The sequence below is a fragment of the Protopterus annectens genome, chromosome 8.part0 (genome assembly GCF_019279795.1).
Source record: "Protopterus annectens isolate FY-2018-M chromosome 8.part0, PAN1.0, whole genome shotgun sequence".
Taxonomy (NCBI): Eukaryota; Metazoa; Chordata; order Ceratodontiformes; family Protopteridae; genus Protopterus; species Protopterus annectens.
In genome coordinates, this window is record NC_056741.1 from 924,939,077 (window position 1) to 924,955,708 (window position 16,632).

General features: G+C 41.6%; 1 protein-coding gene across 1 annotated transcript in view; it reads left to right on the forward strand.

The window, feature by feature from the left end:
* Positions 1-338: 338 nt before the first annotated feature.
* Positions 339-16,632, forward strand: part of NPHS1 (NPHS1 adhesion molecule, nephrin) — a 1,231,105-nt gene continuing 1,214,811 nt past the window's right edge. Inside the window, exons 1-2 of the mRNA XM_044079328.1 lie at positions 339-504; positions 3,198-3,329. Of these exons, the coding sequence (XP_043935263.1) occupies positions 339-504; positions 3,198-3,329 (298 nt within the window). The remainder of the gene's footprint in view (positions 505-3,197; positions 3,330-16,632) is intronic.

Genomic DNA, 16,632 nt, shown 5'->3' on the forward strand with positions numbered 1-16,632 from the left:
GAAGTCTAAAATATCTAGGAAAAGCACATTTTCAAACTCATACTTACACTTTAACAGTGCCCATCCTATGCACTATAAGAAAAATATAGTGAAAGGTGAACTTATAAGTCATGTAGGATGACTTCAAGTAATGTGGAGTTTGATAAAGAAATAGGTTTAAGGACAGATCATACCCAGCAGAAATGATTTAACAAGCTAAAAAAGAAGTGTGTGAAGGTAGGTTAGGCAGATTCAAACCGATTTTGGGTTTGGATGAAGAAATAGGGTGTCCTGTACAGACTGGAAATGTGGAGCCATTTGAAAAAGCACTGGTTTTAGAATACAATGGGAGTGCTAGTATGATTAGGAAAGTTATTGAACAAGAATGGGATAGATTTATTGGATTTACTGACCTGGACAAAATTCCTAAGAATAAGTTAAAGATTGTTTACAAAAATTCATACAACTTAAAGAATTTACTGGAAAAAGAATGTGAGCCAGAGCAATTAAACAGAAAGAAAATAGGTAAATATATATGTGGGCATTGTACACAGTGCAGTTATATAGTAAACCAAGAAAAAAGTGTTTCTAGAGAGTAGGAATTTTTGGTTATATGGAAAAGAATGCCACAGTTGTGACACTGGTGGTTTAATATATCTAGCAGTGTGCCAGGAATGCCAGTCATTCTGTGTTGGAAAGACAGAAAGAAAGTTAAAGAGGAGTATCTATGAGCACTGCTATGATTCAGAAACAAGAAGGGAAACTAATGTTCTGTTTAAACACAAACAGGTTTGTGAAAAGGCCCACTACTTATTTTTTTGTATTAGAAAGGGTAAAGAAAGACATACAGGGTGGTCCATGGGAAGAAAGGATTGAATATAGGGAAATATGGTAGCAGGTCACATTACAGGCCAATATGCCTCCAGGACTAAATGAAAATATCTCCATAGTTCCCTTATTAAAAATTAGATCCGCTAAGTTATGATTAATTTTTGTTACATTTTGTTATAAGTACATAATTGAACCTGTTTTTTTAATGTCTTTATAATTCTCTTGTACCTTTTTATATAAATACTTTTTATGCAAACTTATTCATAAGTGTCAAACAAGATGGTGTTATATACATTTTTATGTTTCAAGGATCTGGGTTCTAATACAGAATGTGGTTACTGAGGTCTCACATGTAGTACTTAAAAGGATCACTAGAGGGAGGTCAAATGCAAGTTTTTTAGTGTCAGTTCATGCATTTTAAATGTAGTTTTAATAGGAATGGATTTATTTATATATGTTTTACTCTATTTAAGCTATTTATACATTGTTTTTGAAGTTTAAGAAACTGTATATGATTTTTTAACATGTTTTAACATTTGTTAATAGGTTTTAGGTGAATGTTTTGTACCGGTATGTTATTTTAGATAAGTAGGCTTGAATATTCAATTTTCACTGTACCTTTAAACTTTGTGTCTTAGTTTATTGAAATGATGGGAACTAGAGGTATAAAAGGATTTTGGTTACATGCAGTCCACATACGATGAAGGTTTTAACAAAAACATACTGTATAAAGAGAGTGTTTATGTTTTTATTTTTTTGGCTGAATAAATTTGGAATTATCCTTATATCAATGGCTGAGTTCGTTTTCCGGGTGCCTTAGATTATTCCAAGTATTTTTTGGTGCCTTTGGCATTTGTTTCTGTAATTCTGATAACATCCCTCACTGTCTTCTGTACGCTCACCCTCACCACAATTCCCACTATTTCTAGTCTGTCCTCTTCCTGAGCAAGACTGTGGATCCAAAGCCAACTGACTTTGCTTCACTGCAGTTTATCTCCTGAATACAAAAGATTTCCAGAATCCTTCTTATAATGTCATCCATTCCAAGCTCTGTCCTGTCAGTGAACATATACTGAGTGAAGAAATCCTTACTTCAGGTTTGGCAGGTTGATTGGTTTAACATCCAGCATTCACTCAACAGAGATATTCCAGGTAACCCAAGCTGGGCAGCTGGCCGTGAACTGATAGGTAGCTTATTGGCTTATGGCTGCTGGGATTTATGATGAGCACATACTAGCCAATAGAGGATATAGAAGCCTGCCACTGTTAGCATCGGTCTGGGGTAGGTCAGACTAAGCTTGGTCCTCAACCCACTTATCATCATCAAATACCCGTACCCATTTTTGATGGCATTGGCCAATGTAACCCAATCATCTAGAGACAATGTTCACAGTCACTAAATACATGTTGGAAACAATCTCATACATTTTTTCTTAAATGCAATGGAAATTAGTTACCTGACTTTAACAAAATCCTATTTAATGCTGGTATTGTCTTCTATTAAAATGGACCTTAAATACTAACATTACTACTACACATTCTACATATAATAGTGAGATCATTCGATACATGTGAAGAAAGTGGAAAGTATGTGTTGTGTGAAATTTCAAGTACAACAGGCATTGAATATTTATTTTAATCCAAGAAGTGTAACATTCAATATTTAAGTGTACACAGATGAGTTAGGTGGTGAAAGTATTGTAGTATAAAAATGCAACAGTGCTTCTAAACATTCAGGTGACTAATCCCATAAGTTATGTGGAACCTAAGTATGCTTACTCTTAAGTTTGACAAAGAGTACTTTATATAATTTATTTTCTTAAGGAATGAGAACAGAAATGCATCTATACTTGCATCATTTGCACTTAAATTATATCTATTAAGGCAACATTTACTACATCTGAAACAAAAGGTATCATTGTTACATATTAAACTAGAATTATAATATCATAATCAATTGGTGATCTTTAGATTTAAGGTTAATCTGACTTATGAGAGGGGCAGCAAACAAAGATCACAATTGGTAACATAAAAGAAATACAATACAGAGATGGATGTTCCTTTTACAAAAGACATTGAAGTCTACAGCACTAAGTTTTCCTGGAACTTTAAAACAGCCAGGTACTTGAACCAAAACTGCTTACTTTTTAAGTAACATGTAGTTTTGTATAACATGGCTCTTCTCATAAGCTTTGCCATGAAAAGTACAAGTGGCATACAAAACAACAAGAACTCTGTATCTCAAAGCACTTATGTATTGCTTTTATAAATCTGTTACTCACTTCAGAGTATGTAGTTTGTAAGCCAAGTCAAGAATTAAGTATTTACTGTTATTTACCTTTTCTTTATTTTGTTTTTCTTTCTTTCTTTATTTCTTTTTCTTGCAGTTAAACCAAAGGAAACCAAAATAAAAGAGTATACTGCTGAAAGTGTGGTCACATGGGTTGCTGGAAAAGAGTATGTTGTGACATGTAGGGCAGAAGACACAAAACCTGCATCCGAGATTATAATTATTAAAAGTGAGTTGATATTTCATTTAATTTATTTAGAATTAGACAATGTTGATTTCATTTGATGGAACACAACCACAAATTACTGGTATTTTCATTAGTTCTATAAGTCCAGACTTAAATCAGTCTTAGCAGAGACATATTCCACTGGATACGTTCATAGGTTCATTGGTTTGTAGGAGATTATTAGGCTTAAAGGCCCTTAACAGCCTAGCCAATATAACCAGTTTTACCAAATATATGGCCCCTAGGGGAAGAGGATGGCATGTTTTTTTTTTCCTGTGCATTGAGTATTTTACAGATTGCCCCTGTCCTTAAGGGACAAATATTTATTGAGAAAGTTCAATACACTGATATCAAGTAAAGTATATGTTACTCTGTATGCTTTGCATATGTAAGTGTGTTATGTGGTGTAAGCTGTGCAGCATTAACGTAGAGTATGTCTGTCTTAAAGGTGAATGTGTTGGTGAGAAATCTGTAAAGGTGGACTGAGTGATGTCACGAATGTGTTGTTGAGTACAACAGAGTTACTGGCAAACTCCAGAGCTGCAGTATAGTATGTGGTATCCCAACATCAACCCCAACATCTCAGGGATGTGTTGGGGGCAAAGTCCACTTATATAGTATCTGTTTCTGTTAATGTGTGTGTGTGTGTGTGTGTGTGTGTGTGTGTGTGTGTGTGTGTGTCTGTGTGTGTGTGTGTGTGTATGTGTGAGAGTTGGAATATGTGTGTGTGTGTGTGTGTGTGTGTGTGTGTGTGTGTGTGTGTGTGTGTGTGTGTGTGGGAGTGAATATGTTGTATCTGATAGCACAAGCATTCAATGTGTCTCAAAAATGTCTACATTTTATCAAACACTTGGGTGTTTGGATGAAGAATGTACGGTCAGAGTAGATATCTTTTAAAAACAGGCAAGTAACATTTTCTACATTCTTACAGTGAACGAAACCAGTTAGCAGAGATTTCAGACTGGCATATGCTGAAGTTTAGTTCCTTTTCCATTGCATCCAAAGTAAGGTTGTTGTAGTAATACTCATGTACTGAACCTAGAATCATATATTGTAAATTCTTCCTTGACATTGTAATGCATTCATCGCAAATCAAGTATGAGGAAGGATGCAAAGAAAGAATGTATTCAGGGGGCAAACCTTTCAAAACAATATGGGTGGTGCTGTACCCCTCACATTGCATGCTAAATACTCATTTCAATCATTGCTATTAGTGAAGGCAAATACCTACATAAAAATATATATCCTGTTTCTATGACAACTACTGCATAAAGAAATTGCATTTTTAGAATATTGTGCAAATTTGATCATTTGTCTTTGAAAAATAAGTATGATGCCTTTATGTGCCTTCACACTGTATGCAGCATACGCTCATTATCAAATCACTGTAAGCTTTGATTATGATGAATGTAGCCTTTATACAAAATGTCACATACTCTCTGTGATGCCCCACCACTGGACCAGTAATCAAGGAGCCTCAATCTTCACCACTGGCAGCAGTTGGGGGTGTACACTGAGAGGATGACAAGGTGCACACACAGTGTTTCCAGATGCAGCTCTCTGCATCAAGTGCAATTTCCCTTAAGAACACTCAGAAACCACAGTCAGTCTGGGGCTGGTTTCTCCATCCTTCTCCAACTGGCACAGCTATAGAGTTGAGATCTCAGCTGAGTGGCCAAGCCAAGGCCTCCAGTACCCTCTTTGTCCAACCAGTGCTTTGTGTCCCTGCCCAAGTAGCTGATACACACACACACACACACACACACACACACACACTCTTTGAGGTTTGATTTATACATGCACACACACACCTGGGAAAGGCTGGTACAGGTTAGCTATGCCCTCTTTTGTCCAGACTATAACATAGTTATCACTGCTACCAGTTGCTCCTTGTCATCTACATTAAGGCCCTTAACAAGGGGTGTCCAATCTTACTGTGTAATGTTAATATTCATACAAAGGGTAGTTTGACCAAGACTGTTAGAAGTGGCCTACACAGTGTCAACAAATAAATATGCAAGTACTCTCAGAACTTAAAATATCTGTGCAGATTAGCCACAATGAAAGGTTTAAATATTTTTAATAATAAATAATACAAGAACAAGACAATACTAAATATACATTTACAGTGACATCAGAGTTCAAAATCACAGGAAATATTTAAAACAACATTACAGGACAGTCTCAAATAAATAACAAAAAAATATCTAAACTAAACTTTGATTTATGCTTGACTATATGTAAGATAATTTCTATACCTTAGTTTGCTTACTTAAGAAGAGCAAGGCAGATGTAGTGAGTTGTTCTTATTGTTGTTGTTGTCAGGTCCAAGACAGACTACAGAATCCTGTGTCTCACACAGAGGGCCAGATTTATGAAAGCTTGCACAGAGTGCAAGAAGAGTGTAGGAGCTCACGCCGGCAGTATGTCTGCTGTGCGATCCAGGTACAACCGGCAGGGGCATGCACGAGAGCTGCTAAAGCTAGTCTTGCATGGACAGCATCATGGTATGCAAATTACCTCATTTGCTGGTGAAAGCCATGCAAAGAGGTCAATTTGTGATCCAGGAAACACTAACCTGTCCGTGGAAGATTAGTGTTAGCTGCAGAAATTTACTCTGTTGGTAACGGAGTACAGTTCTGCAAATAGCTATGACAGCTCCAAATAAAGGATGCATACAGTTGAGGAAGCATGTCAATTGCCAAATACAAGGCCATTGGCATTTATAAATGTTTAAAAATATAAAACTTTAACTTTTTTTCCCCCCAATCTCCGATGTTTAAGCATAGCGCAGCACAGCGCAAACATGCGGCGCTTATAAAAACAAGAAAATAATTTAAAAAAAGCCAAAAATAGGCATTTTCACTCAAAAGCTTATTATGCCATGTAGGTGAATGGCAGGCTGAAGACAACATGGCCATTGAGTAGTGGTTGCTAAGGGGGGGAAGCTCAGTCTGAGAGATGTAACCATGCATTAGTAGACAATCCTATGCAAATGAGGATAAGGATAGTGAATCCCAATTTTCCCCAGCACGTGAGCCATGTTCCAAGAGTGTAAGAGTAGGAATAGGTGAGTAGTAGAGTAGAATATAGGTAACACCATGAGGGGGTGTGTCAGACAAGGCTGTAAGCTACCTGGGACACAGTGGCTTATGTTTGCTTTGAGTTGCTCAGGATTGCAAGAGGTGTGCCTACAGTTGTCCTATTTGAAAACCTCAAACCAAAGGTGCACAATGTTAAAAGATAGGAAACTCCTTGCAAACATGCACACAGCATGTGCGCGTGTTTGCGTGGCACTTCCCCTTGGGCAGAAACAGAAAGGCAAAAGGTAGGAAAAGAAGTAGTAGGAAGTTAACCAAGGAGAACTAGCAGAGCTGCCAGGTGAAATATATCAGAATCAGCCAGTTACACAGGCAGCAGACTAGCCCAGCCTAGCGCAGCACTTTAAACTCTGCAAACAGCATTCCCCCCTGTTTTTTCCCAAGAACTCTGCAACACTGCAGTATGCAAAGAGGAAAAGCTTAAAAAGCTTAAGTCAAACAAAATGTTATGGGCTGCTCTTGCTATCATAAACCAACATGTGCAAGGTGCTGAGGGTGGTGATGTTGTGAATGCTGCTGAGCAACCCACAGTGAGGAGATGGAGAAGAGTGTACAGACCCAGGGTAACCTACCAGGGGCTACATGAACTGGAGATAGTGGAGCGCTATAGGGTGGACAGAGACCTCCTACAGCAAATTGTTGAGCTGTGCCGGCCACACCTCACACACAGAACCAACAGAGGGGAACCCATCCCAGTGGATACCAAGGTATGTGTTGGCCTAAGAATACTAGTTACAGGTACCTTCCAAAGACCAACTGGTGATATGATGGGGATTTCACAGGCATCAGCATCCAGGGTACTCCACCAGTTCCTGGATGCCATGTCAGCACATGTCGGTGACCATGTATATTTCCCCAATTCCCATGAGGCATTGGCCAGCAATATGCATCTTTTCCACCAAATAGCAGAATACCCTGAGGTAGTGGGTGCAATAGACTGCACGCACATACACATCAAAGCACCACCCGGTGAGTGAGGTAGGGTCTACATCAATCGCAAGGGCTTCCCCTCCATCAACTGCCAGGTTGTGTGCGATGCCCAGGGCATAATAATGTGTGTGTGTGCTGGCTGCCCTGGAAGCTATTATGATTCCCACATCTGGCATTTGATGCAGCTGTACCAGAGATTTGCCAATGAGGACATCCCTGATGGTCACCTAGAGGGGGATGCTGTATACGCACTGGAGCCGTGGCTGATGACACCCATCACAAATCCACACACACCTGAACAAGAACTCCATAATGAGGCACACGCACAAACAAGAAACATAATTGAGCATGTGTTTGGGATGCTCTAGTCACGGTTTCCTGTGCCTGGATACATCTGGTGGAGCCCTGCAGTACTCACCAACTACATGTTCCCAAATTGTTATGGTATGTGCCATGCTACACAATATGATCCTGAGGAAACAGCTGCAGCGGGAACAGCATGGGGCAGGGCCAAACAGCCCCCCACCATTGTCAAGGCCTGCACAGGCACAGCGTGACTCGGAGGAGGAACAACCTGAACCTGCCCCAGTAGGCAGAAGGAGGCATGCCCAGTATGCCCTGGCCTTGGCAAAGAGGCAACGCATAGCACATACACTGACTCAGTAGGAACCCTGGAAATGACACCTCTCTCTGATTCGCACATACAGTAAAAGGGATGCCTAACTTGACACTACCTGTTTTCAAACATGTATAGGGAGTGTACTATGTGCATCTGACATAGGCAGCCCTGCAGCACCACCTGAGGCATGAGTGCCCTATTTTAAGCAATATAAAGCATCGCTAAGCACATTTTACCAGTACTGAGCATATTTAAATCCAATTGCATGTAGCTGTGTACCATGCTAACGAGTGCAACATCGGGCAATGTTGGGCAATGTTGGGAAAAGTCGGGAAAAGTCAGGTAAACACGCTCACACCTGCTTTACTGTTCCTTAACCAGTCAGGTCTGCCCAGCAGGAAAATAAAAAGTAGTGACAGGGCTTGAACTCAGGATACTGTGCACTATAGTCACAGTACTGAACCACTGAGCCATGACAGTATTTCACTGGCACAGACACAACTTAAATCACTCACACATACCAGTTGGGGGGGGGGGGGATCACATATCTAACAGTCACAGCCAGCAGGACAATTGTAGACAAACGCAAACACAAACAAATGCTGTATCATCCCAACTGAAGAGGCATATGAGTAACCTCCCCCCAGGCCTATGCAGACAGATAACAGCAGGCCAGGCAGTGTGATGTGGGTTGGGTAGGCTATGAAGTCATAAACTAATATGCATGTAATTGGAAGCTAAGATCTGTAGTACAGTGGTATGCCTCAAGCCAGTATGACAGGCAACAGTACAGACTGAAATGGAGTACCTGACATAGCAGTGCAGGCCTAGCAAATGTGTATAAGTGTCAGGTGTACCCCTCATCCTATGTACACCCACAGTAACAATCAGGTGTGCCCCCCAGGGTAGAAATGTACAAATAATAGCTGTCCCCTATGTATGTAGAAATGTTGATAAGTCTATGCAAATTGACTCATGGAAGCCCTGCAGGCACAGCGTCCTGTTGATGTACAACACAAAGGTGAGCCTTGTAGTAAAAACCAACTTGAATTTTCACACACATATATAGTATAAATATGCCCATAGTGGGCATGCTCACACACTTAAACAAATTTATCAAATGTCAGGCAACAACATACTGAAAGGTCATACTGGGCATGCTCACACACTTAGGCCATATCTGAGTACAGCAGTGGGCCACACATATCTGGCAGTTGCAATTCTTGCTCCAGACACATGTCACTATTCACTAATCCTTCCTTGCGCACACAGTGATATGAAAACAGACCCATATAATATATTGGACCCCTGTCATAATCAAACTATGTAATACAAGTACTTACGTTGTTCAAAGAAAGTGAAAATCCAAAGAAGAGCAATAAATCTTCGATCAGTATCATCAAGAAACAATGAGCACTCCTAACATTGTCCAAGCCATGTTCTGGCAAACATATTGCCAAGGAGTCCATAGAGAACCATGAAGCTTTCTTTAGCTATGTCATAAATATCAATGTAAACTCATATATGTTCTGAGTCAGTGCAAAGTGTAAATGAATACATGTACATGACGGACATTGCCAATATCTTGTCAGAGAAGTTCATATATATTTACCCCCCTCTCATTGACAAAAGGGCCCATTACCATACCTGGAGATTGTGAAAAGCCAGAAATCACATATACAATGGTTAAACAGCTCTATCCAATCCTACAACACGGTATCTATGGGATGACATGGTGTCCCTGGCTGTGTCATATGTGAACTCCAAAACAAACAGACCCTGCACCTGAACAGTCTGTTGAGACTCACCCTCTGTACAGGATATGAAACTGTTGAATGGGTTACAGCAACATTTGGCACACTCCACAAGTGTTGGTGCACAACAGACCATGGGAACTATTGTCTTATAAGCCCAATAAACCTGATCTGCAAGGCCATGGAGTCCATCATTATGGAACTCATAAACAGAGCTATTGGGAGCCTACAAACACCCAACTCTACCCATTTTGGTTTGGTCAGGGGCAGATCATGCTCTCTAAACCTGTTAGACAGTTTTCAAGGCAATTACCCAGGACATACATCAATGAAATGAGCTCCATATGGCCTACATAGACCTTTTAAAAGCCCTTTTCCAACATCCCACACACATGTCGTATCCAAAAAAATCATCAGCCTGTGCATAAACATATATGTCATCTGATGGCTTGCCAACTGGGGCATAGATAGATCCCAGAAGGTAAGAATTATGGTCTCCCTGTTGGACTGTAAGCTGGTAACAACTGCTGTCCCTCATGGCTCAGTCCTGGGACTCCTCCTGTCTGATGTATACTTTTCAGAAATACAGTCAAACACACGAGGGCTATGGTTACCAAAGTTTGTGGATTACTGCAAAAAGGTTGTCATAATCAATGTTTGGGACAATGGAGACATCCTTAAAAAGGGTCTCAGTCAGACAGATGTGATGTCAAAATTATGGCCTCGAGCTACAGTCATACAAATACCACATAGGTGCCAACACCCTAAATATGGAGGTAATAATAAGGGATCTAAGGACACATGTGGATAGTCATCTCTACTTCCAGAAACACACTCACAAAGTGGTTAGAAAATCATGCTATGTGTTCTCACAAATTGCCAAAGTCTTTGCATGTAGGTCAAAGGAGGTTCCCTCTACTCATCAGTCATCAGACCCATCAGAGAGTACCACTGCATACGTGCGATGAATCTGAATATGCACCTTCAGCAGCTGGAAAGACCACTGAAGTACCTCAAGAGGATTACTGGCCTCAAACAGTTGCCCCATGCAGCAAGACTGAAGTAACTCAATCTGTACTCTGTTGCATACTGTCTACTTAGGCGATCTCTGCCCAAAAGACAGGTCCATGTCCAATGCAGAACTGATGTACATGCTCTATCTGAAGTAAGCCCAAGCTCACTGTGCCACATGCTTAGGGATATAATCATCACAACAATAAATGGAACATGTTGGAGGGATACATTACTAGCTCACAGACTTCCCTTGCTTTGGAACAGGCTCCCAACCTACATTAAGCTGAGTCCCTCACTGACACTCTTCCAGAGGAGCCTTGATGAGTGTATGTGAAACTGAACTGTCACACCATGGATCACTTCATCAGCTCTACTACACAGAGGCATAGGGAACTAACCCCATGTGTGGTGATAGCTGCACACTCTGGCCATACTAATATATGCCTTCATGCAGATAGCCTATTACCTACCTATGTACCTATACATATGTAGGGGGAACACAGTATAATAAGCCAAAGATGGATGGGCAGAGATGTGTGTAAGAGGGAGACCATGACAGGGAGCTATCCAGGACTGTCCCACCCAGCACACATCCCAATGGCACAAAAGACATGAGGTGCACATCTCACCCACTGAACATAATAGCCACCAGTATCTGTAAGCATTACAGTGTATGTGGTGCATGTGCCTGCTGTACAACATGACTGTACAATGAAGTGCATATCTACTATCTGTAGACATGTACCTGTCACATAGGTTCACAGGTATGTAGTAGACTATCTTCACGAAGGCATATATTAGCCTAGGCAAGTTGTGCAGCTTTCATCACCCCATTGGTTAGTCTACTAATCCCTAGTTCTAATAGTTCATACCCTAAGCCCCTTTCTAGTGGGGCTGCTGATGTGATGCCTGGCATTAATTGTCTGTTTCCCATCCACTCATCAAGGTTCCTATTGAAGAGTGTCAGCGAGGGGCACTGTCTGATGTACATTGGGACTCTGTTCCACAGTAAGGCAAGTGTCTGGGATGGTACTCTATCCCACCAGCATGTTGTATTCATTGTTGTGATGAGGTTCATATCCCTGGAGTGTGTAGTGTGACTCAATTTTGTTATCCTTAGATGGAGCCTGTTCAACAGTTATGTGTTGGACATGGCTCTGTATGTTAGGCAGAGTGTGCCTCTGAGTAGGCGGTACGCAATAGAGAACAGATTGAGTTTTACCAGTTGTGTTGCATAACACAACTGTTTGAGGCCAGTAATCCTCTTGGTGAGGTACCTCGGTGGTCTATCCAGCTGCTGGATATGCTTAGTCGAGTACATCCAAAATGGTACATTGTACTCAATGATGGGTCTAATGACTTAAGAGTAGAGGGCCACCACTACCTCTTTTGATCCTGATGCAAACCCTTTGTTGATTAGGTGGGCCACATAGGATTTCCTAATCACTTTGGCAACATGGTTGTCAAAGGAAAGATGACTATCTACTTGTGTCCCCAGATCCCTTATTATCTTGTCAGTTTTTAGGGGGAAACACCTATGTGGTAGTTCATTGGTACTTTGTTTTCCCCAAAGGGGATTACTATGCATTTTTTCACATTGAGCTTGAGGCCATGATTCTGACACCATACACCTGACTCATAGAGTCCCTTCTGGAGAATATTTGTGTCATCCAGGGAATCTATTATGGCAAACACTTTACAGTTCCCAGCAAACTTAGTCAACCACAACCCTCCTGTGTTGGCATGTCTTTTGAGAAGTCTATACAAAACAGGAGTGGCCCCAGGACTGAACCCTGGGGGACACCAGTTGTTACTGGTTTAGAGTCGGACATGTAGCCAGCAACTCTTAGTTTGTGGGATCTATCTGTAAGCCAGTTTGCAATCCATCTTGTGATGTATGGATTTATGCCCGGGTTGGTGAGTTCATCTATGATACCTGACTGGGGAATGGTGTCAAAGGCCTTAGTGAGGTATAGGTAGGTTGTGTGAAGCTCCTTTCAATCATCTGTAGCCTGGGTAACTGTCTCAAAGAAATCCACCCAGTTCAGGAGGCGTGATCTGCATTTGACGAAGCCAAACTGGGTGTGCTCAACTGTGTGAAGGTTCCCAATGTCTTTATTGTTGACTTACATTATGATTGGCTCCATTGCCTTGCAGATCAGGCTTGTAAGGCTCATAGAGCATGAATGCCAAGGGTCTTTTGTGGCCCCATCCCTGTGGAGTGGGAAGAACGTTGCTGTGCAACATTCTATGGGTACATAGCCTGTAGAGAGTATGTAGAAAGAGGTGTAGGTATCCTTGATGAATATGGATACATCCCCACCCTATGTGCTATGATCCAGGTTCTGATGCTGGAAGGTATGGAATGAGTAGTATTCTGGTAGTGCTGGTGTGTGCTCTGGAGCCTTGAAATAGGTTTCTGTTACTGCACAGATATCAATATTCTCCATACTGAGAAGTGCCTCAAGTGTGTGCATTTGGAGGCTGAGACTTCTGGCAATGAGTAGCATTTAGCTCACTTTGTGGTTATTTGTGTTGGTTACAGGGTTTGGTTTGTCCTGAGTGACCGGTGTTCCACACCTGAAGTCAATGCCTCATTGGTCCTATCCGACCATAAGCTAATTACCCTACATATCCACATTCTGCCCCCACCTTCCATTAAGGAAACCGTGTTAAAACATTTCTCCAAAGCCAACTTCATGCTTCTTAAGACAGAAGTGGTGAATTTCATGACACCCATGCAGATGGACAATACAGTTACAACTACTGAATCCTACACAATTGCACTTTATAAGCACTTACATGAGTGCATGGATCGTGCTATCCCAAACAGAACCAAGATACTATCCTCCAAAAAAGGAAGCCAATCTGGTGGTCCCCTGCCATAAGCAAACTGTACAATAGAAGAAAGAAACTGTTGCAAAAGAGAGTAAAATCCCATGAGTGGAGGGGCTCCCTGGTCAGCCTCAGTAAGAAGCTGAGATCCCTGATAAAATCCTTCAAAGCTAGTTACAAAAACAAAATCGCCACTGATTCTAAAGACAACCACAAAGCATTCTATAGCTATGTTAAGAATCTCAATGGCAACATTCTGATCTGCTCTGAGTTACAGCACAATGGCACTAAATATATAGACCCAACTGATATTGCCAACATCCTGGCAGATAGGTTCAGTGCTAACTTTACCCCCCTCTCACCCATTAAAGAGCCCATATCTATACCGGAAGAATGCAAAGTTCCTGTAATCATGGCTGCACAGGTAAAAAAAACACTCTACAAAGCCAGGAACACAGCATCATTGGACCAGGCAATATCCCAGGCTGTGTTCTGTGGACCCGGGAACTAGCGCCCCCATTAGCCTGATGAGCCTGGTCTGCAAGGCCATGGAACTTATCATAATTGAACTTATAAACAAAGACATTGGTAATCTCCAAACTCTGGACCCCAACCAGTTCAGGTTGGTAAAAGGCAGATCATGTCCCCTAAACCTGATAGACTTCTTTGAAGCAGTCACCAAAGACGTAGACAAGGGTAAGGTGGTTCACACAGCCTATCTAGATCTTGCCAAGGCTTTCGACACCATCCCCCACTCTGGAATTATAGATAAACTCACTAAACTAGGTATAAATCCCTATGTCACAAGATGGGTTGCCATCTGGCTCACTGACAGAACCCACACTGTGAAAGTAGCAGACTCCAAATCCGACTTCAGACCAGTGACAAGTGGAGTACCACAGGGTTCAATCCTGGCTCCTGTCCTGTTTGGTATCTACTTCCCTGAAGTACAGGCTAACACGGAAGGTCTTTGGCTAATGAAGTTTGCAGATGACTGCAAACTCAGAGCCATAATCGAAACCACTAACGATGTCGACATCCTACAAAACGGCCTCACTGAGACAGATGCCTGGTGTCAAAGCCATGGCCTCAAGCTCAATGTCAAAAAGTGCATTGTCATCCACTTTGGTAAAAACTCTGTAGCCATGAATTACAACATAGGCGCTAGTATACTTAAAACTGAAAGTGTGATAAGAGACCTTGGGACACAGGTGGACAGTAGTCTCTCTTTTGATAATCACATCGCCACAGTAGTCAGGAAATCCTTCTACATGACACACCTCATCACAAAAGGTTTCTCATGCAGAAAAAAAGAGGTCATTGTTCCCCTCTAATCATCACTCATTAGATCCATTATAGAGTACAATGCCCCTTTTGGTATGTACCTCACAAGACATCTACAACAACTGGAAAGGCTGCAGAAATACCTCACAAAGAGGATTACCGGCCTCAACCACATGCCCTACACAGACCGTCTCAAAAAACTCCAACTTTACTCCATCGCATATCGCCTACTCAGAGGTGATCTCTGCCTAACATACAAAGCTATGTCAGACCCAGAGCTGTTGGACATGCTCCACTTAAAGAAATCCCAATCCCTCCGAGCAACATGCTCTAGGGACCTAAACCTTGTCACCACAATAAACAGAACATGCCAGAGGGATAGATTCCTGTCCCAGAGACTTCCCATACTCCAGAATAAACTACCTATCTATATCAAACAAAGCTCCTCATTAGCACTCTTCAAGAAAAATCTTGATGACTGGATGGGAAATAGAAAATTCACCCAAGGGATCACTTCTGTGTCTCTGATTGACAGTGGCACAGGAAAATAAATTTCTTGGGTGGCAAAAACCAGGGTACTTTTTTGGCTGGGCTTGTATAGGCCCCAGGGCCGATAGCCAAGTACCTACCTATGAACCTATGAACCTTTGAGCCTTGCCTAAAAAAGGTAATATGGGGACAGAAGAGCCTTCTCCAGTATTCAGAAGCATAGGGGCGACAGGTGCAAACCATCTGTAGTGAAGCAACAAGGCTTGTCTATCATGTCATCACAGGCAGACAGAGACTGGATCCCCTTTGAATGATACCAGAAGCTCAACCAATTGTTGAAATTTATCATCTTTCTGTTATATCGCAGTATCATGTAGATGAAGGTAAGATGCTACTCAAGGTCAGGGTCATACCAGCCTGTGCTACATGATCATAGAGCTACTATATATCTCTTGTCATGTTGTCCTGGGAGGTATGTCTCAGATCATTCACACTGACATGTACAAAGAACACATCATATATGTACCTGTTCTGGAGTGATGTAAGTGCTTGTGTTATGTGGCGGATCATAGCACCTGACAGACAACTAACAGTAACCTTCCCCTTGTCCAGCCGAGTGAGTGGAACATCTGTGTGCCTGACTATGGATTCACCTATTACTAGTGTATTGAGTATGTTGTTTTGCCTTAGGGCCTATTGTGAGGCATACTGCTTTGGTGTATTATGTGTTTTCTGGCGTGTGCTTGGAGGTGCATGTTGCTTGCTTGTCTGCTTAGGAGGACACTCTCTCTTTTTCAGATTAATATTTGTATTCTCCGAGTATGGTAATGTGTATTTATGTGTGTGTGTTTTGCTGGTGCTTATATTGTAGGTCTATGTGAGACTGTTGGTGTTGTGATTGTATGACTTTACTCCTCTTGACTGTATTGTCCAGTATTGAGTTGACAGAGCTTAGCCACCGGTTTGACCCTGTGTGTGCCAGCATGTGGTGCATCAACCCATATGTGATGTGGTCATAGCCTATGCATACCATACACTCACAATACACCTAGTATGATATGCCTGCTGAGGATAGCAAATGTGAAAAAAAAACCTTTGGGCAAACTTTCAACAACTAATGTCTGTATTGCACCCTGTAACTCCATATTGCTTGCTGAAGTGTAAAGGCATACTTAGTTTGGATTAAGAACCCCGCACTTGCCAACTGTGTGTGTGTGTGTGTGTCTGTCTCTCCCTGGGGAGAGAGCAACCTTTTTGGAGACTACTCACACCCCTTAAAA